This window comes from Pseudoliparis swirei, chromosome 22 (assembly GCF_029220125.1).
Source record: "Pseudoliparis swirei isolate HS2019 ecotype Mariana Trench chromosome 22, NWPU_hadal_v1, whole genome shotgun sequence".
In the NCBI taxonomy this organism is placed as follows: domain Eukaryota; kingdom Metazoa; phylum Chordata; class Actinopteri; order Perciformes; family Liparidae; genus Pseudoliparis; species Pseudoliparis swirei.
Window position 1 is genome coordinate 17,942,486 of NC_079409.1, and position 26,917 is coordinate 17,969,402.

At 41.3% G+C, this 26,917-nt stretch overlaps 2 protein-coding genes across 9 annotated transcripts in view; one reads left to right on the plus strand and one right to left on the minus strand.

Moving 5' to 3' along the window:
• dnah5 (dynein, axonemal, heavy chain 5) overlaps positions 1 to 5,736 on the minus strand; it is a 91,483-nt gene extending 85,747 nt beyond the window's left edge. For all 5 annotated transcript variants that reach the window (XM_056443719.1, XM_056443718.1, XM_056443721.1 and 2 more), the window contains exons 1-9: positions 5,666 to 5,736; positions 5,246 to 5,418; positions 3,990 to 4,208; positions 2,327 to 2,464; positions 1,747 to 1,923; positions 1,489 to 1,602; positions 1,237 to 1,344; positions 674 to 796; positions 130 to 345 (exon numbers count right to left, since the gene is read on the minus strand). In XM_056443719.1, the coding sequence (XP_056299694.1) occupies positions 130 to 345; positions 674 to 796; positions 1,237 to 1,344; positions 1,489 to 1,602; positions 1,747 to 1,923; positions 2,327 to 2,464; positions 3,990 to 4,208; positions 5,246 to 5,418; positions 5,666 to 5,702 (1,305 nt within the window). In that variant the 5' untranslated portion in view covers positions 5,703 to 5,736. The remainder of the gene's footprint in view (positions 1 to 129; positions 346 to 673; positions 797 to 1,236; positions 1,345 to 1,488; positions 1,603 to 1,746; positions 1,924 to 2,326; positions 2,465 to 3,989; positions 4,209 to 5,245; positions 5,419 to 5,665) is intronic.
• A 12,607-nt stretch (positions 5,737 to 18,343) lies between these two features.
• triob (trio Rho guanine nucleotide exchange factor b) overlaps positions 18,344 to 26,917 on the plus strand; it is a 104,619-nt gene continuing 96,045 nt past the window's right edge. For all 4 annotated transcript variants that reach the window (XM_056443779.1, XM_056443780.1, XM_056443782.1 and 1 more), the window contains exon 1: positions 18,344 to 18,599. In XM_056443779.1, the coding sequence (XP_056299754.1) occupies positions 18,530 to 18,599 (70 nt within the window). In that variant the 5' untranslated portion in view covers positions 18,344 to 18,529. The remainder of the gene's footprint in view (positions 18,600 to 26,917) is intronic.

Genomic DNA, 26,917 nt, shown 5'->3' on the forward strand with positions numbered 1-26,917 from the left:
ATATTAAAAAATCAATGAATGGCAGAAATACAGCCTCAGCTAGAAGTGGCATTTCATCAGTTAATGGGCCGTCTCCCTGTGTTATCATGAATGTCTTGACATACAAATCTGATGTAATGGTAGACCTACTTGAAACCTGGTGGCCATGGTCTCCAGTCCTTCTATCTTAGAGTCCTGCAGGACAGAGTAGGTGGAAATGTTGCTGAACATTTCCAGGATCTTGTTGAGTCGTCGCTGGAACGTGTCGAACTTCCCAAAAATGTACATCTCACTGAAGTCAAACTGTCTCTCTGAGGGAGTCTGTTCCAGCTTCTTCTTGATTTTATGGAAATACCGCTGATACTCCTGGAAACAGTTTAACAAAGCCGGTAACTTTCATTTTCATCCATCCGTCATATCAGGTTGGTAAAGATAAAAAATTGAAAATAAACTTTTTCTACATTCTGAACATTTCTTCTTTCATGGGAATGGCATTATCTCCACCCAGTACAGTAACCTCATGTTTTGGTTGGACAACTCTTATGTCTGACATTCAATAACATACAGTATGTCTTGTGTAGAAGACTTTTTTTCAAACAATACTCACAAATGTTACATTATGCTGCAACCAAATTACATCAATAGAATGTAAAAATAGAAAAACTAGAGATAAATGATTGACAATAAGCAATACCTGGTTTAGGTGGATAGCGGCTTTGATTTTGTCAGCTACAACTTGCTGATGCTGGTCCCATATGGAATTAGATCCGTTATTAGTGATGTAGGCTTTGCAGGCTGTGATCATCTGATTGGTCACCTGGAGGTATTGATGGGTATGATAAAATATAGATATGCATTTCATTCTTTGTTCGACAAAACAACTTGCAAATATGCATTGAGTTAAAGTAGCTTAATATTAGTGCACATATTATCATGAGCAAAGAAGTAAAAAGGTCCAAGGTTCAATGAGTGCAATGGTGCTGCAATTTGGTCCATGAACTAGTCTGATGTTTAGAATCTGTTCACATGTAAACTTGTATTAATCAAGCCAGTAATGTGTACTCTGTGATGTTAGAGTACTTTTGTTCATAATTATGTTTTCACTTTTGGTTAATGTAACAATACTCTTACATTGAATGTTTCAATGGTTCATTTGATCCATCCATAAAAACATGAACATCACAGTGTCAAGCAGCCGCTACGCTGAATCCTATTGTTGATTACAAAATAAGCCTCTTTATCATTATTGCATTGTACCTTGACAAAAAGCGAAGTAATCTTTTCTGATGTGTTGTAGTAGCGAGAAATACTGTGAATCATCCTGATGGCATTGATCAGACCTGGGATTGCGTCCACCATCAATACCTAGGGTGAAACAGAACATCGCTGGTGAGTGTTTTGCACAAGTGGACATTGCATTGTACCCGTGAAGGACAGTTAAACATGGATACAGTACATTTGGTTTGTATTGTATTCAACAGAGCATCTCAGGTAAATATAATTTCTTACAGGGTCACTGTTGTAGAGAGGGTCACAAAACTTCTCCAGGCTGTAGAGGTACTTGACATTGTCTTTGGCCTCATTGGCTGCATCAGTGATCCTGGTGTCCAGTTCCCGCCATGACTAGACAAACAAACCCTAATTGCGTTAAATATAAGACTGTGTCCGGCTGAACATTACTGTCTTTTGTCCAAATATCATCTTGATGAAAAACAAGCATAAGAAGAAATGTGTTCGTATGGTCACTAAAACCTGGCAGTGACTGACTTTTATGAGTTTAGATTTGGCCATCAAGAGGACACCAAGTACAGCTTTGACATCGGGGCTCTTAAGTTGATCCAGAAGGTAGTTGAAGCGTGACATTCGTTTCTTCCAGTGGTCCAGCTCAGCCCGAGGGCCGAGGTCATCAGCCTCCTTCCTCAGCTGGTCACTCTCTGCTAGAACCTGGGGAACATATAAGCTTTTAGCTGCTAGCTTGAAAATGCAAAAGCAAAATAGTGTGGGCTGTAAAAATACATAATTCAGAAATATTTAATAAAGTAACTCTATGATTAAAAAAATATGCTTTGCATCTGGCCTTCCAGATAACATGATGAACGTGCATTTTAAGCATTTGTTGCTCCAGCTTCATAAAAATACTTAGAACATATCCATTAAAATACTTGTTTAACACTAAAAGTGTGCAGCTTGATGAGATACAGAGCACATTCATAGAAAGTTGTGGATCTGAGAATTGGATCAGTTTTTAAAACATGTTACACAAGCTACTCTGCACAATATTACAGCGAGTAGATTACATTTGCTACGTTTTAAAACAACATCTTACCGAACGCTGAACACATCTTACCTGTTCTATCTGTTTGATCCAGACTTTCATGCAGGCCTCTATCTTTTCTGTGGTCTCTGTGCTGTTGGCTGCTGCCATGTAGTCTGATGGGCCTTTCAGCACCCGCAGGTCAAATGTGTCACACTCTCTCAAGGTAACCTGGAGGCAAGTCATGACATGCTGCAGTTATTTTTGTTTCGGAGTCTAGAATTAATTGTGTTTGTGAATGGATGTCCCTGTGTGTGCTCACACAAGTGTCTCCGCAGAATGTATTTAAAGTGGATGCTGTTTACAGTCATTCTACGGTTGCAAGACTTCTTTAATTTACTGTTTTAATTCAAAACTGCTGTGATGAAAAAGGTTCACAACTGAATCAGCCAATACTTGTCTATATTAAGACAAATAATAATGTGTTTTTCAGTTTTTTATTAAGCAACATATACATACCTGCAAACTCATGAGGGGTGAAAAAGGTGACAACGGGGGTTATTACTAGTAATAACAACTTTACATTGTCATTATATAGTTAAAGTCATTCATGAACCAACTTCCTTTTTTTTGACTTGGGTGCTCTGCTGAGCTTTGAGCCTGTTCCGTGAGCCTGTTCCGTGAGCCTGTTCCATAAGTCTGTTCCGTGAGCCTGTTCCGTGAGCCTGTTCCGTGAGTCTGTTCTGTGAGCCTGTTCCATAAGTCTGTTCCGTGAGTCTGTTCCGTGAGTCTGTTCCGTGAGCCTGTTCCATGAGCCTGTTCCATAAGTCTGTTCCGTGAGCCTGTTCCATGTGAACAGGCTCCTGTTCTGATTGCGCGCTCTCTTAATGAAGTATCAGTGCTAAAAATATGCAAAATCATATTGTTTTTAACGTACGGGTGCTTTGTTAGTATCGATACACCCTGTAACATTACAGTGAGTAGATGTAGCGGGCTGACATTCAAGCTAACCCGAACCCCCAAACGATGTAGACATCTTAACGCTGATTGGCCAAGACTCAACACGTCCCATCAAAGATGTTTTATTGTGAAGATCACCATATCACATTTTCTCCGTGTCTCACTCCAATCTCATAAATGCTGACCGGCCAGTTGACCCCCCCCAAAACAAACAAAAACTCTTCGGATCTACACTATTCACGTGGATGACCTATTTTGATTTCAAAACGTAGAATTCCACCGAAAGGTGACAAGTTTGCAGGTATGCATATAGCAGGGCTCTCAAGTCTCACGCATTGAGCGTGAGACTCACGCATTTCGGTCTTATCTCACGCACTCCCGCCACACATCGAATTCCTCACGCTGAAAAAACCTCTCGGCTATTTAATGCTTGAATGCAGGGGTGCTCAATACGCCGATCGATTGTTCCCCTGCAGAGCTCCGACGCCGGTCTGCGCGCATTGGGATGGAGCAAAAATAGTCACTAGCACCCCCCCCCCGTCAACAACTTTTTTCGGCTCGCAACGGTCAGCTGTATCGGGTGCTGATGGAAATCTCACGCTTGCCTGTCTTCAAAACTTGAGAGCCCTGATATAGGTTCCTAGGGTTTACCATGGGTATGATATCTGGTTCGTGCACAAATATTTAAAACAGCTTTTGAATAAAGTCAACGGTGTTTCTTTGTTGGGTATTTTATCGCTGTTCTGAATGTGACTCACAAATAAACAATCAGTTATGCTTGTTGTCTGTTCCTTACCTTTTCTTGCAGGCTCTCCTGTGCTCCAGCCAAAACAGAAACAAAGCTTTCCAACGATGATATGAAGTCCTGTTTGACAGCCTGGGCCTGCGGACTGGCCGGCTCCCCCCAGCCATGTTTCATCTTCCTCAGTGTTGGGATGAAGATCTCGGAGAGCAGCTGCTCCACACTTTTTAACAAACCCACCTCCGTTGTGTCCAACATATTGAAACTGACATCCTAGTAAGAGACAAAAGTGCACACATGTCCAAAGGGGCCCAACTTGCCGCCGAACATATATCCAGGAGAGCAATGGCTGTGATGCTGCCATGCCCAGTGGATTGAGTGATGGGGTCTGGAGACCCTTACTGGTGTCGGCCATAGCAATAGCCTCTAGCAACCAGTGAAAAGGGCTTTGTTTAGATATAGGTCTGCCTGTACAGTATGTGGCTCAGAAAATGAAACAAACCTAAATCTCTCAGTTCTGTTTGTGTAGATGCATTGGGCAGACACTGGAGATAACAGATAGAGCATTTGAAATGGTTTAAATGATGGAGGGAGGCCGGCTGAGTTCAGGATGGACCCCTTACAGGCCAAACCCAGAGAGCTAGGTGCTTCTGGGTGAAGATGACACATGTTTTTGTTTGTATGTGTCAAACTTTAGGAGGCTGGGTGGCCACAATAATATTATTTTGAGAATCACATCTTATTTTTTATACAGGTGCCCAAACCTTTATCAAAATTATTACAATAATTACAGTACCTTTACATTGCTCATGATTTCATGGCTTTTGGGGACAATACAGTGACTTTGGCATTTATTTCCTTACTTCTTACCAAAACCATAACCACTACAAGCCTAATCCTAATGTATTGACTTATATTAGAGGGACGTGCAATCCCGAAAACACACACCAGAGTTGTCCTTCGTGTCTTATAGCAAACATGCCAATTTATCAGTGGTGGTAATCAGCTTTGCTGCTGAAGGTGATCAGCAAGAATCAATAGCCATAACTGCCTGTGGTATCAGACCGCTATCGTCCCCCTATTGTTGCTTTAGCTCCGGATGAAACGAATCCGTTGTCGATTTTTGTTTACACCAATGGGTTAAAAATAAAATGACTTGTTCTTTTATCATATCTCCTGTTACATTAAAATAATCAGTCTGTTTGCATTTGTCATTCAAGTGAACTATGTAACAGAAGGCCCCACAGTGAAAAGGTTCACTCTGAAAGTCATGACTCCATGCTTACACAAAACGGGACAAAGTTACTCACTCTGTGTATGTTCTCAGAGGTGATTGCCTTTGAAGTGTTGGCTCTGGTGAAGAAGACACACACTCCGGTCAGCGCCACATCCCTCCCGTCTGTCACAAACACTTTGGACTTCTTGCTGGGACCCGGCTGCTGGGAAACAAGCTGGGAGGGCACAGAGGCTGCTGCTGCTGCTGCTGCTTAATCACATCAATGGACATGGAAACAACACAAGGTATCATCACAACTAGCTTGATTTCTCATACTAGGTCATTTGTATTCTATTTTCTTGTTAATTGAATTTGTAGACTACATTTTCTCAATTACAATAATGTTGGGATTGCTGTAAATAGTTTTATCCGTGCAGGTACAGAACCTCAACCTAATCAATTGCCAACATTTCATACATTTTTAACATGATTACTTTACATTTAAAAAAAGTACCTGCTTCAACTGGCTCTGTGTCCTGATAGTAGAACATGAGGTGTGGAAGACCGTTTGCCACAAAGAATTGTTCCGTACGGTCAATCTGAGAAAGAAAGAACAAACCTTTTAGTGAATCGGACACAACAGTCTTCCACACCAAAAGACATTGGGACCCGTTTCAGTGCTTCCTGCACAAAATCTGTATTAAATTCCATACAGTCTTGCAAATGCTTCCACGCCGATCTCTTGAAGTTTTATGGCTACTACATAAAAGCTAAACAAACTGCCCTGCGTGTAAATACAGGTTACCTGTTTCCCCTCCAGCGTGGCATCTTCCACATCAGATTTCTCCAGTCCGAGGCACGAAGCCACAATGCTGAGGATGTAGTCATGTCTTCCATCCAGCTGAGCCCGCTTAGCTTCACGTTCTTCTTTCAACTTTTGCTTAAAAAAACACACAGAGATGGATGGGGTGTGGAGTTACTTTGACATTGAGAAAATGCTATTAGAAGACAATCGGCATTCTGAATTGATCAAAAATAAAGCTGGATTCAACCCTGCTGATGATAAAAAGTCACTTTAAAGAAAGCCATGAAATCCTATTTCACATACTTTGTATGTAGTCATGAGGCTGGCTGTTGGTGATGACAGATGACTGACGCTCTCCTGTGGTCCTACACCTTTTCCTCAGACATCATTTAAATAAAAGGTCCACTCAAAGAACCAACTTAGAGTTTCAATGAATGGGTAGAATACTGTATGTCAATGTGGAAAAGCTGTCAATGCACAGTATCCATCTGTACTTTGTGTGTAGCTCCACGCAAGAATAACAGAAAATGTCCAAATAAGATGTAAGCAGTCCTTCAAGATTTCCAAGTGCATCTGCTTCCCTCTACTTTTGAGCACCCATCCAAAGTCTGCAGAAATCAGGCTTCTTTGAGTAGAACGAAAAATAACACGAGCCAGTTTGCAACAGACTCTTGAGGATGGTGGGACAGTGACATCAACCACAATGAGTTGCCAGGTTACGTTGCTTAGTAACACAGGAACAAAGTCTGCCAATAAATTACATGAAACCTGGTGGTGCATGTTGTGCCAGCTGCAGGGTGCATTTGAATCCTCTCATTAACAACTCCTTCTTGTTTTCAAACAGGGGATGACAGGAATAATTCTTTCTGGCTTGAAGTACTGTTTGCATGGACATCACCACCTTTTAAAAAGCCCTTCTCTACAAACAAAGCAGGCCTCCAGTGACTGGCCATGCCACACATTCTCTTGAGAGCTAGCTCTTCTTTACTCTGTTTAGAAAATGGTTAACAACTGGATTACACTTTAAAATTCACGATGACATATTAACTGATCAAGTTTCTCTCTCACATTCTCTGTTCTGCCCTCCTCTCTCTTCCTTTCCTCATTGTATTTGAAGTACAATTTCAATTCAATTCAATTTATTTAGTATAGCCCAAAAGTCACAAATCACAAATTTGCCTCGGAGGGCTTTACAATCTGTACACATATGACATCCTCCGTCATGACACCCTCCTGTATTTCACGGTTGTGCAGCTTTATCCTTAAGAGGAGGAGGTATATTAAAGTACTGGAGCACTGCAGGACATACTGTATATGTAAGCACCCTGAGTGAGTCCCAATGGATTATATCAAGAAATTATATCCTATTTTAAGGAATGGATCAGAAAGAAACCTGAATACATCTTTAAAAGGAACAATATGTCAAATATCCCAAAAAGACAAATGAGACAAATTGAAGTATTGGGATCAGTAGTTGTGCACAGCGAGGAAGAAAAATCATTAAAAGAAAGGCAAGAGGGGTTCGAAATTGGAAATGAGAAATGACAGGAAGAATAAATGGAGGGAGGATATTGTAACAGGTAAGGGAGGACCTGAAGGACAAGAGGCATTGGTCATGTAAAGCCAGAATGAGGACGAGCATGCCAACAGCTTCACAACGAGCTAGATAAGAGTCGGCAGCTTTAGAGATCTATTGCCACGCTGAAATTCAAGTTTGTCCAGTAAAACATAATAAATTGTGTCCACCTGCAGTTACATCATCCACAAAATTGAACATTTTTAAAAACCTGGTTGACATTGCCAAGCACCAACAAGCTACTCGCAGGAACAACCAGGGGTGCAGGTCACAGGTCACTTCAACAGAGGACAACATTGCAGGCTCGAAATGTACAAAGTTAAGTCAATTCACACGTGGACTTTTTTTACTATTTTAATTTCAGTCTGGCGGTCTCATTTTTGGATCAGTGAACTTCATGTTTAACTTTCCAAATGAGAAATATTCTAATGCTGAGCAGGTGTTGCGCTTTTGAAACACACAATGTGTTCAACGCTTTAAAAAAATCCTTTGAGGTTTCTAAAAAGCTGTATCATACAAAACTTGTTAAAGTTTCTGGAGAAGCACACACACGTTATTTACAAACACACAACGCTCACGTTGCCGATCGACCGGGAAAAAAAGAAGTGTCAAGCCATCAGTTGCTGGGCGACCAGACGTTTCACACCTTGTTGCTGCTTTAAATCCAAATTGTGTGAACAGCAACTCAATCTTCAATACAGGCACAATGCAGCGTGCTGCCAATTATTCAAACAAGCAGACAAACTCACTGCTGAATGCAATACACCAACACACAAAATACACTGGCCAACAATACCGGGCTCGAGCAATGGCAGTCAGGCACACACAACCAAATGTAGTTATTCCCATAACACAGAGCCATGTAATACCATCTACAACATGAATAGCTGTCAGAAGCAAACAAAAGCCCCATCCTTAGATAAGCTATGACGAGACTGACAATCCCTATAATAAACAAACGGTGAATTTTGGAATGAAAGAAAAGAAAAAAACACGCCTTTACAAAATGTGCAGGGCAGTTTGGCAGGACTAGAGTCTGATAATGTATCTAATAATTAAACCAACCTCAAATACACATGGGAAATGGTTTAGCTCATTCTAATCCAAATGCTTCCGGACAATAGAAACAACACACAGTGTCAACACAGTAGCTGCAGATACAGTTGTGCAGCTATTTTGGCAGATGCCAGTGCTCAGCGTCATGCATTAAAATTATTTGAATGGATGAACTAAATTGGGAGAGGACTCTCAAATGACTCCACAGCCAACACAACAGCAGTGCCCAGTGATCTCTCTCACCTGAATGACCTTGGAGACTGTTTGTTTCCAGAGCTGGTTTATAAACACCTGCGACATGACAGCTCCTTGCCTCTCCAACTCAAACCCTCCTCTCCGGCATCTTCTCTGCTGTCACTTCCTCGTCTACATCCACACAGGGGAGCTGAATACTCTCACCCTCAAAGTGAGTCGCCCTATCAAGTTATCAGTCAGCCAGTTGAGCTGGAGCTATGCTTGCTTCTTATCTTTAATGGCTATACCTGTCAATAGTGGATGAGTTTTCACATCCAGCTGTGGTCAAGATGAAACAGACTGATAGACACAGACATGCTCACAGTGTCACCTGATCAAATAGATCGGATGACTCTAGTTCAAATGTGCATTCAAGATTATTAGCTAAGGACTTTTGTACACTTTGCTATTTACCTTATCTTCAAAATCAAGTTATAGAAGAAGTGTCTAACCTTAGAGGTTATAACAGCAACACAACAGGCCAGTAAAAGTCTTAAAAGCCAAACATTTTTCTTTTTGATACAATACTATCAGAATATGTCTAATTCACATTCAGTTCTTTCCCACTTGTAAATCAGTCTAAACAATATTTTGTAAAGGATTTTAAAATGTGGTCCTCATTTGAGTATATATAAAGCGAATGCGTATCACAGTGTATTTCTAAACATTTAGATCTGCATTTACACCAACCACATAGCTTGTTGTCTAACTTTCCAATCTGTATTTTCTGACATTGGATGATACAAGCGGAAAAACACACAAAATGCTAGAAAGTTTGGATGGTAACGAAGATGTTAAAATACTAATGTAACCCCGTAAAAACATGACTTCCAGTCAAATCTAATATGTGTTATATAATTCATGCATTCAATTCAATTTAGTTTATTTGTATAGCCCAAATTCACAAATTACAAATTTGTCTCGGAGTGCTTTACAATCTGTACACATAGACATCCCATGCATGCTGTGGTGTTTGATCAGACGCTATTTTCATGAAAGAACATGCACTTTAAGAGGTGTTTTCATACATATTTCTTTGGTCTGTTGCATAAAGTTGAAGCCTGTATAACCTGCAGCACACTACAACTCTCAAAGAGCCTTTCAGGCATTAATAAAACCTGTTATTCTTAGCTTTTCTCTTGCTTTGAACACTTTGACACAAGCAATTTACTGAATCCGAACACATTAATGATACATTTATATTGGCCAAAGTAGATAGCCAAGAAGCTAAGTAGTCTGTAACTTCAGAACTCTTGGGTCACCTTACCTTGTTTTGATAGTCTGGTTTAAAATGCAGCATCGTTGGCCTTTCAGTCTGACACTTCTTTTCAGGTCATTCCGCCATCTTAATTGGCTTTGCTTTTCATGACATAAGAGAATTACAGTTTTTAACAAAGAAGGCAAGACAGGGAACAAGTGGCTTTGCTACAGTATGTGAGCAATCAGCCTTCTTATTTGCCATGTGAGAAAGGTTACTGCCCTGAAATTATGAGAGTGCTGCTCCTAGAAGGGGGCCGCTAACTAGATAATGCGGTGTTGGATGACCATCTGTCTGCAAGCTAATTATCAAGGCCCTGCTCTCGCCTTACAAGTCAATTACAACAAAAGGATGGAAAGGCAGCGGTGGGGGGGAGGTTGTGTATAGTGTCGGCAAATAACATTTTCCGACACACACTCACACACAAAGAAATTAACAGATAAAACACAGTGTCTCCCTGTGGTATGAATTTAAAAGAGCTTATAACATGACATTTGCCTCACAAACTAAACACCTTAGAGATGTTATGGCTCACCATTGTGTGTTAACTGGCAGATACTAGTCATGTAGTGATCAGCTGTGTAAGTGTAAGAATATAACGGTGGCATTTGACAGGCTTAAGCATTGTCTTTTTTTATATGCTCTTAAATAATGAGTAATGACTGTACAGTCCTTTTGAAGAATTATTCATATTTCCCTGTTTTGACCTCCTCATTTGTTTCTTTACAGATTTGCCCAGCCACCACAACCCCTTCATCAGAATTGGAAATGTGCTAACAGCAGTACAGTGCAGTGCTGTCTAGGGTCTGCCCAAAGATAATAAATTCCTTATGAAAACCAGAACTTTAACGTTAATGAACAACTATTTGACAATACACCCTTGTATATCATTACAAAACGAATCCCATTTGTTTTTTTGCACAACAAATCTAAAACTGCCACCTCAGACTGAGATCAGAAAAAGAATAATTGATATATTAGAGTAAAATGTAAATAATCGTTGCCACTCCAGTGAGGTTATCCTATTTAATCAGTAAACGCACCCACACACACCAACACACACACACACACACACACACATACACACATGTACACATGCACACAAACCTCCCGGCAATTATTATTTTAAAATTCCATCAACTTTCACTCTGGCAGCCAACAGATGAGAAGCACAGCTCTCCACACAAGGATCTGACTGACGGTTTGATATTGAAGAAATGATTGCGAAGCTTTGCATTTAAAAGCAGTCGGGTCATCAATTTTTCAATATGAAATGAATGATTTTCTAAGTTGAACTGTCTGGTTTTGAGCTGCTATGAAACAGGAGAGTGCCTGTAAATTATAAATGAGGAGGTTGTGGATTCACAAATTGAAAGATATAGAGTGAGACCAAGAGAGAAAAAGATCCACTATTCTCCCAGGAGATGTTCACACTGCTGCAAACATAGAGAGCCTAAACCAATCTGTTTTAAAAAGACAGCTCTAATGACTCGACACTTGACATGTCCTGTTTCTCCTTGAATGGACTTGGTTTCAACCACTCCTGCAATTACACAAAATGATTATCCAACAATGTATCTAAAGTCTATTATTAGGCTAATACAAAATGGACATTAGGATGATAAACATAGACTGTAGAAATAGTATAGAGAGAGCAGGATTAGCTGTTAATCTGGAAGCAGTTCACAAGTACTCTTCCTGCAATTAACAGAGAACATGACACAATTCTCCAGGTATACACAAAGGGAACCAGCTGCTGTAAAAACACAACACTTTGACAACAAGTATTGAGTCTTTTAGTCATTTCAAGAATTATATTTATGTCATGATATATTTATCTGTCCAGATTGTGATAGTGCAGGATCATTGTTATATGTTCTACTACTGACTGCAATGCATAAATAAGAGGGAGTTGTTTACTCTTGTCACTATATCACATGTCATGTCAAACAGAGACACACAATATTAGCCTGCAGAAACAAATTCCAAATACTAACAGGGACTATTTCAACGATGGCACTAATAGAGAGCACTATATGTAAAATAGTTGAGGGAACATCATCTCACATGATATTAATCTACACTACCATCTAGTGGTTTGAATCTTCTAATACAACCAACACACATATTCCAGCATTGTATGCTCCAGCTATTTATGACTGTTGCTAGGGGGCCCGTGAGTTTAATAGTGGAGTAGCTCTCAGAGTAATTATCATGGTGCAGAGGTGTTCTGAAATGAAAAAGGAAGTGCAGATTAATTGCATCCCTTGCTTTTTTCACATAAAAAAGAAAGTAAAGGCAGGATAGCCACCGCTTCATCCGGCTTTATTCTAAGTAAAGTGCTGGAAATATCAAACGGCTCAAACTGATAGAATAGATGTTAACGCATTCCCTTTGCAGAGAACCTTTTCATTTTAGCTTCATCAGAGCATGCATGTGTAGCACCCTGCAACATGATATGCAATATGTCTTGTTAAAATAATACCACTGTGTCTATTTCTAATACTTTACTTTATATGGGTGTTTAAGTTCATTCATATTTTGATTTTCCAATGTTTGAAAACCTACCTGTACACCTGCTACCTGTGAAGTGAGGAAATGTATTGTAATGACCCTTCAGAAGAGAGCGCTGTCGCTTTAAGAGAGGAGTTAGAAAGTAGTGTCAGGCTGAAGGAAAAACATGTGCTTGCAAAATTACACTACACCTCATTTGAAAGCCTTGTTCTTAGTCTTTCACATCCAACCTGGAAAACACTACAGCCAATTCTATTTGTGATTCTGTACCGGCCACCAGGTCCATATTCAGAGTTTATATCTGAATTCTCAGAATTTATATCAAGTTTGGTTCTTAAAACTGATAAAGTTATTATTGTTGGAGATTTTAATATCCATGTGGATGTTGATAATGATTGCCTTAGTGCTGCATTCATCTCCTTGTTGGACTCGATTGGCTTCTGTCAGAGAGTACAGAAACCCACTCACAGCTTTGGCCACACGCTTGATCTTGTTCTTACTTATGGCGTTGACATTGAGCATTTGAACGTCTTCCCACAGAATCCTCTTCTGTCAGACCACAACCTCATAACTTTTGAATTTATACTACCGGAGTGTACTCCGTTAGTCAAAAGTTTCTACACTAGATGTCTAACTGATAGTGCTGTAGCTAAATTTAAAGAAGCGATTCCTTCTGTATTTGATTCGATACCACGTCTCAATATAACAGAGGACTCCTGGTCTAACTTTAGTCCGTCCCAGATTGATCATCTTGTTGACAGTGCCATAGGCTCTCTGAGAATGACACTGGACTCGATAGCGCCTCTGAAGAAGAAGACAGTGAGGAAGAGGAGGTTTGCTCCTGGTATAACCCTCAGACCCGCAAACTGAAGCAACGTCACGAAAGCTTGAACGCATATGGCGTTCAACTAATCTCAAGAATCCCGCTTAGTTTGGCGAGATAGTCTTAAAACATATAAGAAGGCCCTCCGTAATGCCAGAGCAGCCTATTACTCATCAATAATAGAAAAATAAAACAACCCCAGGTTTCTCTTCAGCACTGTAGCCAGGCTGACAGAGAGTCACAGCTCTGTGGAGCCGAGCATTCCTATAAACCTTAGTGGTAATGACTTTATGAACTTCTTTAATGAAAAGATTTTAACTATTAGGACAAGATTAATAATCTCTTGCCCATAACCAGTGCCAATCTGTCCTCAAGTGGAATGGCCTTGGAAACCGCTGTATGCCCTGGTGTATATTTGGAGGATTTTCTCCTATCAACCGTGACCAATTATTTTCAACGGTTTCTACTTGAACACGTCTACCTGTCTCTTGGACCCCATCCCGACGAGGCTGCTTAAAGACGTTTTGCCTTTAATTGGCGGCTCTCTATTAGATATTATCAATGTGTCTCTGCTAACAGGCCACGTACCACACTCCTTCAAGGTGGCTGTTATTAAACCTCTCCTGAAGAAGCCCACTCTGGATCCAGAGGTATTGGCTAACTACAGACCGATCTCTAACCTCCTTCCTCTCCAAGATCCTTGAGAAAGTGGTCGCAAATCAGTTGTGCGACTTTCTACATCATAATAGTTTATTTGAGAAATTTCAATCAGGATTTAGAAAACACCACAGCACCGAGACGGCACTGGTGAAAATTACAAATGACCTCTTAATGGCAGCAGATAAAGGACTCTCTCTGTCCTGGTCTTGTTAGACCTTAGTGCTGCATTCGACACCATTGACCATGACATCCTGTTACAGAGACTGGAGCAGTCGATTGGCATTTCAGGCACGGCACTAATTTGGTTTAAATCCTATTTATCAGATCGATCTCAGTTTGTATTTGTAAACGATGACGCCGATAACCACCAACGTTAGTCACGGAGTTCCACAAGGTTCTGTGCTTGGACCAATTTTATTTACCTTATACATGCTTCCTTTGGGCAATATTATCAGGAAACACTCCATAAACTTTCATTGTTATGCAGATGACACTCAACTATATTTATCGATAAAACCAGAGGAGAGCAACCAACTCTGTAAAATTCAAGCATGTCTTAAAGACATAAAACATGGATGACCTGCAACTTCTTGATGTTAAACTCAGACAAAACCAAGTAATTTTAATCGGCCCTGAGCACCTCAGAGATCAATTATCTGGTGATGTGGATTCTGTAGACGGCATTGCCCTGGCATCCAACACCACTGGAAAGAATCTTGGCGTTATCTTTGATCGACTTGTCCTTTAACTCCCACGTAAAGCAAATCTCAAGGACTGCATTCTTTCATCTACGTAATATTTCAAAAATCAGGCACATCTTGTCTCAAAAGATGCAGAAAATTGGTTCACGTTGCTACTTCGAGACTGGATTACTGCAACTCCTTATTAGCAGGCTGCTCTAATAAATCTCTTAGGTCCCTCCAGTTGATCCAGAATGCTGCAGCTCGTGTTCTCACTAAAACTAAGAAAAGAGATCACATCACTCCTGCACTAGCTGCTCTGCACTGGCTCCCAGTAAAATCAAGAATCACTTTTAAAATTCTTCTTAACCTACAAAGCCTTGATTGGTGATGCTCCATCATATCTTAAGGAGCTTGTCGACCATATTGCCCCACTAGAGAGCTACGCTCACTAAATGCGGACTACTTGTAGTTCCTAGAGTCTTAAAAGTAGAATGGGAGCCAGAGCCTTTAGTTATCAAGCTCCTCTTTATGGAACCAGCTTCCAATTTCAGTCCGGAGGCAGACACAGTCACCTCATTTAAGAGTAGACTTAAGACCTTCCTCTTTGACAGAGCTTATAGTTAGGGCTGAATCAGGTTTGCCCTGGTCCAGCCCCTTGATATGCTGCTATAGGCTTATAGCTGCCGGGCGACGTTTTAGGATGCACTGAGTACCTATCTCCTCTTTTTTCTCTCCTTAAGGATGAATTTTCATCTCTCAATCACACGCTACTAACTCTGCTTTCTCCCGAAGTCCTTTTTGACTTTACGTCTCATGGGGTCATCGGACCCTATGAGACGGCATAGATCCTATCTGCCTGATGGATCGTCTGGGTCGTGGAATTCCTGCTCATGACTACGCCACTGTCCTGTTGAGACTCCGCCACTCCTCCTCCCCACCGCCATCTGCCTGATGGATCGTGGAGGTCTCCATCGTGGAATATGCCTACTATGAACTATTCATACACTCTGTCATATTCATTGAATGTATTTTAACTCTAAATCTGTCCTTCTGTACACATTACATCTATTGCATCTGTCCATCCTAGGAGAGGGATCCTCCTCTGTTGCTCTCCTGCAGGTTTCTTCCCTTTTTTTTCCCCCCTGAAGGGTTATTTGGGAGTTTTTCCTGGTCCGATGTGAGGTTTTGGGGCAGGGATGTCTATGTGTACAGATTGTAAAGCACTCCGAGACAAATTTGTAATTTGTGAAATTGGGCTATACAAATAAACTGAATTGAATTGAATTGTGTTAAACTGTGGGATTACTTTAATAAAAATTGCACAAATAAAATGGACGTGTTTGTAGACAGTTCGTTTGAAGGGTGAAACACATGATATGCATATCGACACAAATGTGTACGGTTTTTCCAACTCATTCTATTTTGAGTTAGCTGCTCCTAGTTGTGCTTATGTTAGCTAAATAACTATGTAGGCTACGGTAGTAGTGGAGGCCAATGTTAAATTAAATAATGTTAAATATTTCAGTAAAATATTTTTTACAGATATCAAAACAATCATTACAACCATATACGGGTGTATCTTTCACACTATCCCAGAAAGAACCAAACCTAAAAAATCAGAACGATAAAAAAAACATTACACAATCTTTCGTAAGCCTCATATTAAGGGTTTACATTCCTCAGATACTGGGACACTTAGAATATTTTCCTCATTTCAAAAGGTTATTAAACTGTAATTACGCCCTACCTGCATTTCCCTGAATGACTCCGCCGGGACAGAAGTTTGGGTCGGTCTGTTCCTGCAGACTTTGGCGAGTCGCGAGCCGAAGGACATGGCGACAAACACTCCCTTACAGAAATGTATCTTCTATTAACAGTCTTCGCTAATTAAGGGTACTATTTTCTGAGATTTGTTTGTTTTTCTGGTAGAAGCGCGTGGCCGTCCACACGTTCTCCCCCGCGGCGAACGTGTGTTGTTAGTAGTCTTCATGGTAACAGGGAATTTGTAAAGGAAAAAGGAAAAAAAGGAAAAAAAGAAAACGGGGGAGTGGGCTCGTCCCGAACGATATGAAGACACTATATTCACAAAGTATACTCTGTATTCAAAATACACAAATATACCGTCATCACCTAACTGTTATGTATGGTCAGAGGCGCGTGGAGGAGCTCCAACATCATGGAGTCAGTAATGGAAACAGATTTAAATTAAGTCACTTTTAACCCTGTCCCTGCCTGGCCAATTGAGTGCCATTGCTGTCGGCTAACATGTTTAAGTGGCCACTATCCATGGATAGTACCCAGTACCACTTGTTTCGCTTACCATGGTGAGCTAGTAACGTTATGTTAGTTTTTACAAAGTATACGTCGGCCAATGTGCGCGTGACTACCTTGTACTAACTGTTTACTAACTTTAAATCCCGTTTCGCTTTGATTGTGTTTCCGTACATTTGTTCTGCAGGTGTGTGTTTTACAATACGGTAGCAAACAACAGTTATGCTTAATTAATTGCAGGTGTGCCTGCTGATTGCCCAGCTGCATCCGTTAGACTGCATGTTAATGGCACAGTCATAAAAAGAGAATATAGGCACGGGCACGTGCCAACATTGTTTGTAAGACAGAACGTCTGAATATTGATTTTGATATCGAATATAATTTTTAAGGGGCTTATTTAATGACGTCCCGCCTTTTATCATTTGACGCTATATCAGTGGAGCAAAGAATGCACACTGAGATCAGCGTCATTTGTTACTCGTCACAACTAACACGAAGCAACGTGTGAATTCAACCACTAGGTGGCAACAATACACTGTCCCTTTAGTTAAAGGAACTGAGCCGCAGCTGTCGGTGAGAACTGGGTTAGATGGGGCAAATGACCTCATACTGTAGCATCATCTTCATCACTAGGGGATGAAGAGCGATTTAAACAGTCCTTCTCCTTCCTCGTCATTGCCATCATCTTTTCCAACGACAGAAAGATCACCCTTGTGAACGACTTGCAATCACCCAGTGGACCGTAACTCCTAGTAAACTAAATAATGCAACAACAAAACTCAGTGACCTCGTGGGAATAATAAATTCACGTTTTCGTCGCAGGAATTCAACTATGGCCTACGTGATAAGGTTCAATGTGACAACTGCTATACTACTATGCTACTGTGACTTTTGCACGTAACCTAGATTAAATAAACAAACAAAACGAAGCACAATGTTGTGGTTATGACATATCCTATAACATCTGGGCTTGAGCTATTAAGGCAGACAATCCCGAAGGCTGACTCCCATGCAACCCGCATCAGCACCGCAGTAAGCGACGATGGGGGCTGCTGATGTGCTGTGGCGCACGATATAAATTTGGGTGGCGCACAATGCACCAAAACCCCCCGAAAAGACGGAATCCCAGGATATCCCACCCCCACCCACCACTCGAAACGGAATAGCCCTCCTCCCTTAGACCTCCTCCTCCCCTCCTCTTTTCTCTTTCTTTTTTTTTTACCTCCGCCTTCTCTCGCTGTCACCCCCATTCCTCCGCCTCTCCTCTCTCACGTCCCAACTCGGGAGCGCCGCCGATCGGTCGCCAGGATTTTCGCTTCTCGGCCAAAATGGAGGAGGAGGTCTCTCGCTTAATGAAGAGAGCACAGATTGCGTGACCGGATCTGCTTCAATGAAAGGCGTCAGGATCCGCTTTTGCTGATAAATAATAATTGCAACAATACAAATAAAAACCTACTGAGGATAGCTATTGCCGTTTCCGCGCTCGCGACCCTCCGCCATGAGCGCAGGAGAGGGACTAGATGAGGCTGCGAAGGACGCGGCAGACATAGCGGCGTTTTTCAAAACCGGTAAGTCGGGAAGGGGCGAGTCTGGCTCAGGGAGAGGTACAGTAGAGCTGTCGGCGTGATCACTGGTGGCCTGCGACATTGTTGCCAAAAATGACAAAAAAGAAGAAGAAGCACCCACGGGTTTTTAATTAGACGAGTTGTGGGCGTCGGAGGCGCTGGAGATGCGCACATCTTGGAGTATTTTTGCCACATTTAAGTCCACTGACTTCTTCATCCCTCAACCTTTGACGACACCAGCTTAAATAACACCTCCTGGAATATGTGCATTTAAATTGTTAGGCATTGACCCCATTTTGTGTTGGTCCAAGTGTGCTACAAGGTGTGGATGCTTACAGCTCGACCACAGTATCTGCGTGCTTTACGCGTATGTCGTCGTCACGGGATGTATCCATCACGAACCCATCGTAATGTGGGTTCGAACATTTTTTATGAATTGTTTTTTTTTCCTCTTCTATTTTCAGAGGTGTGTAGATTGAACTATCTTGTCAACGAGCATGTGGGGGTCATGCACCGCTCTCTTAACCCAGGTCTCACATAGGATGCATGGATGGAGGCTAGGCCAGGGATGCACGTATGGGCAATAAGTTGCACTGGGCCCTTCTGATATGATGGCATCATGCTCACAAATATGGGGAGGCCTGCCTACCTTATCACTCTGCATCCAAAACACACGCACCTCACAGAGATGGGCTGCACTACTACCTGATATCAGCCACATAACAACACAGGAGCTTTTGTCATGCACTTTTTTGCTCGTGAGAAACTAATAGTATCTAATATTATATCATTATTATTATCATTATTATGACAAGGTGTTATTTAGAATACATGAACATTCTCTCTCCAATGATAATAATCCTTAACATGGTGCAGTCACATACAGACTTTGTGTTACTCTGCCTTATATCCCATTCCTAAAGGTAAGTGTGTCGTAGGATAATTTCCATCAACGTGTGTATTTAGGCTTTCTCTTTTTCTCAAACCTGTATACCAAGCATGTCTAGGAGTGTGAAGACATGGTGTGGCACGTTTTAGAGTTGAGACTTTTCTCACTTTTAGATGAAATGTTGGTAATAACTCACCATCAACTCACACCCCACATATTCTAACCATATGAAATATGTATTTAACACAATCTGACACCGGTAGCAGGACAACATGTTATATAGACTAGATACATTTTAAAGAACAAGTGAAAGGTTTGGGAATATCCACCATTAGAGAGGGACCACCTCTGATACACACCAGAAGAAGCAGCTCTCTCTCGCTCTCGCTCTCTCTCTCTCAGCTGTTTCTATCTGTGACACCTGGTGCCTGGGGGTCTGCTGTTCACGATTATTGCAGATTGCACACACAGGAACACACACAGACAGACAACACGTCCACCTAAGTGCATATGAATAAATAGCCAACGTGTTTGCATGTGCATCCACACACACACACACACACACACACATATATATATATATATATATATATATATATATATATATATATATATATATATACTACTTCATACTTTTTAAAAACTGTCTTTAAATCACACACTTTCTCTTAGAAATGGACTCTGCTAGTTAGACTGTGAGGAATGTTGTCAAAGTGGATTGTTTTCTAATGTTTCTAACGATCTCTTTTACGGTTGGTTGGAGGCCTGCCAATGTATGTTCCTATAGCTGTGTTGTATCAAGCTGGAAAGTTGGCTCACAGTGAAGTTGGACTGCTTGGATGTTTATACAGCGGCAAATGCAGTTCATACAGTATTCATGATGGAAACAGAAATAGGTTATGGCCTCAGGAAACTTTAATAAGATACTATGAGGAAGAGAAAGCCTGGAAAGTTTCTGGGCTGTTAAAATTGGGGAATTGCAATTACAATATATTATTGATCACTTTAAATTTGAAAACTAGTTAATCTGCTACTTTTACTTCAACTCTATTTCCACCATCTAGATATTTGCAATTTATCCAAAGATGCTCTGACACTACATCCCATTCCTCCCCATGTGAGGGACTAGTAGTGATGGCCAGCCTCCCCAGCAGGCGTCCTGATTGCTGCCAGCTTGTTGCATGTTGAAATCTTGGCACAGAGCTGCTCATCCAAGTTGATCCCAATCACTTTATGTGAGAGGCTCTGTGTATATGTGTGAGTGTGTTGTGTTTTTCTGGGCTTCTGGATGCACTTTGCTGCCTATCGTAGGATAGATCCTGCACTATCTTCATCTTCTTCTTCTTCTTCTTCTTCTTCTTCTTCTTCTTCTTCTTCTTCTTCTTCTTCTTCTTCACCTGAATCACTGATATTCTTGTCGGCCCTTGAAAATGGATGTACCTCTTTGCTTGATTATTTTTAGTGAGCAGATGGAGCTCCATCTCTGAGTCCCACACTGACGCTGTGGATCACAGCTCAGCTGCTGAGTCACTCTCCCAAGTTGCTCATGCCGTGATTTAACTTCCAATCCTGAAATTTGCAACCGGTGACGGATGAGAAATACAGAAACGCTTTTTTCTTGAACATTTTAGAAGACAGGAGCTACATTATCATCCCATCATGCTCAGCTGTGCAGGTGTTTTTCACTCCAGCTTTACAAGTGTTTATAAAAACAAACCTTTTGAAAGCACTGGGTTACAAAACCACTCTCTGTAACTATATTTAGTTGTTTATAAATAACTTCATCGGTTAACTGTCAGACTAATGCTATCTTCTTATGTTTTGAGTCTGTTGATTACAGCACCCCTTTGTTTCCTGTTTGCAGTGTTGATTTGGACTTAAATGAAGCATTCCTCAAAGTGACTCATCCAATAACACTCTGCTGGTTACGCTTAGTCCACACACCTTGGAGCATTCCCCCATCTTCAAGAGATTGGATAATTCCATCAGGGCTCATAACTCAGTCTTTTTCTAGTTCATTCAAGAATTGCATTGCAATGAGTCTGGAAGTTGTGTTTTGTTGTTGTTGTTGTCAAGTATCTATAAACTGAGTAGATTAAAGGACCTTTCTGGAATATTTTGGTGATGTGTTAATGTTGTACGTTCGGGTTTCATTTACTGCCTCTCGCTATATCATTATTTCTGCCTCCTTGATATGCTTACGTCATTCGTCACATTCTAGGAGTGGATAAATGATGATAGCACACTCCTTCTCCAACAAATGTGCAGTCTTTTATATTATGCTGTTCCTTATAGGACCTCACACTCAGGTTTGACCTCTGTTCAAAAGCTTGAATTCAATGTTTATGTTATCAAAAGGCCGATGAGGTAACACTGTGCATCACTAGCAATGTGAACTTCTCAATCCATCATACAGAGCAACACTTTGGTCTCAACCCGGATCAATTTGCAGGGCACCCAAAACCAGATCAAGCCAATCCTTATCATTTATAGGTTTCAACTGTCCCAAAGTCTGGAGTGCATTACAAATGAAAAGGCCCGTTAAAAGAAAATCACTGCTACTGTCTCTGCGGTTTGTTCGGTATACCTTAATGTGCAGTAATCTTTTGCAATGCGATGCACAGCCCCAGTGTCTTTCTGCACAGAGCTTCATGCCATTAGCTCCACATGAAGGGAAATCCTGTGGTCACGAAGCGATGTATTACATCTTTAGGTTATGTACCACCGATGAGTACATTGTAGCACCATGGACGCAGCCATCTTCGCAAAACCAAAAATAACATTTGTGTGCTTGATATAAGAACTTTTTACAAGGTATTAATTCATTGATATTCTCTTGAGTAGTATGTAATTAATTTACTGGGCCTTTGCAATAGCATTATTGTTCAGAACTGCACTGTGAAACTCGATTAGGGCATAAAAGCAGCCGGATGTAGCGCATGCTGGAAGAAGATAAAATAACTGTCTAAACAACTTGCTTCAGAGCCGTATCCCCAGCCATAACTACATTGGTCATGAGACAGTGGCCATCAGTCATAGAGTATGGGACTCAGGGTTCGTTGCAAAGATCTACTGTTTATGTAATCTGTGAAACGAGAAGCCAGTTTCACACAGCACTGTGTAAAACTGGCTTCTCGTAGACTCATTTCTTATGCAGACAGGCTTTCAACTATATGTGTATGAGTGTCTTTGCAGTCTGCAGTATTAAATAATAGATTTTTATACCAGAAGAATAATTGATAGGTAGAAGCATAAGTGTTTACCTCTGCTTTGGAAGACCTGTATTGCACGGACAGGCTTTAAAACCCCGGTACTTTTAAAAATCAGATGTTGTAGTTGGCCTAGTGCGTAAAGCTCGACTTAGGCTGACCGCAAATAGAAGCAAAAACAAACAACTGACTAAACACCAATAATGTCCATTGCACCTCCATATATATGCTTCATTTAATAGCTTGTTGTGTGGTGTATTGAGACATTGGCATCACCAATGGCAGTGTCAGTATTGACAGCACAGTGAGGCATTTCCCTCTGTGCCCAATGTGAACCCACTGACCTGTGCCAGTGCAGTCTGTAATGAGAGCCAAGTCTCTTAGCAGCGATTCTTTATTTTCTTCTCGTCATAGTTGATGAAAGCATAATGAGCTGATGTTATCTTCCAGAGCAGAAGTCTCAAATAATCCCATGGATGAGAGAGAGGATTTCGATAGGCCATGCAGGAGGCAGTCCTGCAAGAGACGGAGAGGAATGGATGGGAAGGCAAAAACAAATGAAGACAGGGTAAAGACAGGAGAAGTCAGGTCAAGAAAAGTACATGAACATATAGAATCGAGGGAAACGAGAGTAAGCTTAAGAAAGGGAGGACATGACATACTTAGTGGGACAAACAAGCCTTCACTTCAATTATAGAGCCGAGGCTTGGGTGGAGCACACCCTTCAAAATGTAGGCTGCTCCGCTCTCCATGAGGCTGAAACATTTTGGTTGCGTTCAGGGGCACAGCCTAATTGGCAGTTGGTCAGAGTTAAAGACTATGAGCTTCGTTGGCATTGCCTGGGCCTGCATGCACATTCTGCTAGCTCACATATAGTCAAGGAGAAAGTGAGGACGAGTTTTAAAAAAAAAATAGTATCATATACATCTAGATATTAATAGTCAAATACATTTTCAACGTTTCGGATTCTATTGGTCAGTATTTCTATTTCACACAATGCATTGGGGACCAGTCAGGGGCTACGGCTGAAGACCACAGTAAGAAAAAAAGCAGAGCAGTGATCCTATACTCCAGCCTATACTCCAGCCCGATCTAAGCTACATTATTTTGCTTTGTGCAAATGCACAGAGAGATATTTTGCATTATTTCATGTAAAGTTATACAACATCGAATTATGCAGGAGCCTTAACAAAATCAATTAAAGCTAACCAAAGTAGTAAAATGGTCACTGCGGATGAGGATATTTTTTGATTTCACTTGATATACCTGAAGGATATCCGTTGTAGCCATATGTCGATAATCAGGAATTCCAATTGGTTGGTAATGTGTTTGTAGGATGGGAAATGTATCCTGTGGGAGGGCGTCATTACTTCATGCACACAGGTATAAATCATTACATCCCACCTATGTTGCATGGGGGCTCTGGAAGCAAGGAAGAGGGGGATGGAGGAATATAGCGAATGACCAAGGGATGGAGGCACAAGAGGATTGCGGGTCATAAAAATAGGCTATGTGTCTCCTTTTCTTCCCTCATCTGATAAGAGAGAAATCTCTTGTCAGTCCACTGCAGACTCCCTCTCATTCTATCCTTTTTTCATTCCTTTCATCGCCTGCTCTACCATTCTCCCACACGGCCCTCTATCATTACCTCATACCTTCGCTCTGTCATATATTCAAATTATGATCAGTGATTCGTGATATCTGGTCTTCTGTCTGTGACTCTCACCCCAATCAGTGCCGCCCTTCTCCTGCATACTAAATATAACATCCAAACAAAAGTAATTCCATTTGTATTGGAAATTAATTTGTATTAAAAAACACACGGCCAAAGATCCACATAATGAAAGAAAAAGAAAAACATTTAAAGTGTTTTTTGTTTTGGCATGGATCCTAAAAGGAGAATGCCGAGTGTATCATTATTCCAAATAAAGCTCAGCATGTTTACAGTATTGTGTCACCTTTTGGAAAATAAGTGTTATTGCTGTAAGAGACCATTTTGCAATATATTAATTTACAAAATACCAATTAGGATCCTTCCACATTTGAAATCCTTCTGTCTTCGACCTCCTCTCTCCTCATGCCCCTTCAGCAGATGTTTCAATCATCGCCGTCTTTTACAGGTCCTTCTTTATCTCCTCTCTCTTTCCCGACAGCTTAAACCAAGAAAGCATCTGGAACTGGTATCTGAAGTTGCAAGCCTCCCACAAAGCTCTGAGCCTCCTTTGAAAAAAAAGAAACCCGGGACTCATGAGCCCCCCCCCCCCCCTCTCCTCCCTCCACCACCCCACCGCCCCTTGAGTTCTGAGACACTCACTTTTTTTAAAGAACTTTTCCGAAGTCAAGTGTCAGAATGTGTGTCATTTTTTTATTCATGAAGTGAGTGAGCCAGTTTGACCCCTCGGTTAGAGGGAAAATAGAGCGGGTCACTGGACTTCATTCTCAGCGTTATCTCATCCTCTTTTTTTGTCTTCATCTCTCGGTATTTAGAATATAATGGTTTATAGGTTGACATAACTTTAAATAATAAAATATTCTCTAACACAGAGTAGCACACTTCCATCCTTGCAACTTTAGATACCAGATCCATGCGCTTCACTCTACAAGTCTGCACCAATGACATGTTTTACTTCTTTGGCAGACGGGCCACGGTCTTGGCCTTCTTTAGTTTGTATGAAAACAACAATAACAACTACAACAACAACAACAACATGTCATAAAGCAGATCATGGAGTTAACCTTGGTGAAATCAAAGCAGAGCCTGCAGTGTGTGTTATGCGTACATGTGTGAGCTTGTGTGCTGCCTGAGACTGCTTGTCTTCTGTCAACAGCTGTGCTCAGTCTGTCCAACAGGAACTGTGTAGTCTCTCAAACACACACACACACACACACACACACTGTAGCATTCCCTCTTGCTTTGAAGACAGCAGCATGCTCTGATCCCTGTCGTGTAAACAGTGCCAACCCAGCGCTCCTCTGGCTTAGGAGGGCTAAACTGCCGCTTGGCCTCTCTGGATTCAGATGAAATAGGTTGAGGATCAAACCTATCATCCCATCCTACTGCTTTGGCTGCAACGGTATGGTTTTGGTTTTAGAAGAACTACTGCCAATCGTGTTGTGCTGTTGTAGCAAACTGTTGTTTATTGTGTTGGTTTAGCTTTCACATGGAACGCTCCCGTGAAACTTGTAGTTTAAATGTTCGCACATCAACGAAAAGGAAATTCAATTGATATTCACACTTCACGACTGTAAGATGAACCCGTGAAAACAAAGTGCACAATTTCCCTTCACTTAGAAGAAAGGTGCCTTTGCTTATTTCATTTGAGGTTTTAATCCCCCCAAATAGTCCTCCCTGATTGGGCATCCCACTGTTTATGCACATTAGATTCCACACAACGACGCTGTATTGGAACTGCACGAGCAATTGGGAAATAGAACTCGTCACCCTCACAAGGCAGACGGAGCTCAGATGACGAATGCTCTGTAGTTATTGTTTCCTTTCAAACTTTCTCACAACTTGATCTTGATCACCGGTAAGAGTGAAAGCTCCGTCTCTCGTCTTTGACCCCGTGGGGTTCTTTCTCCCAGACGATTTAATTGAAGATTACTTCCTCTTCGCAGAATCCTGACCATATGAGCACGTCGCCGTCTAATCCCTGCTTGGCACCATAGCCTGCCCATGATTTCTCCAATAAATATCTAGATGGCTTAAAACTCAAAATGATGTTCCGGGCATCTGAACATTCACTGCAATTCCATTTGTAATTTCTCTCATACACTTTTCCCAGAGGATGAGCATTTCTCTACTGTAGGCCAAGCACTTTCTCCATACCACACATACAATGTGTGAACAGGTGCATTCGGTAATCCCCGTTAGGCAGCAACATAAGCCAGGCTGTTCTCAGGTAGAAGTCAGAGCGAAGAAGAGCTAAGCTGCTCCTGTCCCTCAATGCCAGCTTCTGCTCTGTGATCTGGTGCCACGATGGTGTCCGACTGACGAGTGACCCAGACAGACACTGATGCCAGATACATGCATGTCAGTCCCAAATTAGAAGTCGCTGTATCTTTTGAGTCGATTTATTTTCAGGGTTATTGTCAGCGGCAATCCGTTTTCTATTTAAATCAACAACATAAAAGGAAACTTATTTTGCCTTGTTTAATTAAGTCCACATTGAGATGAATCTAATTTGTGGATGTTGTGGATTAGCAGAACATCCAGAATGAGT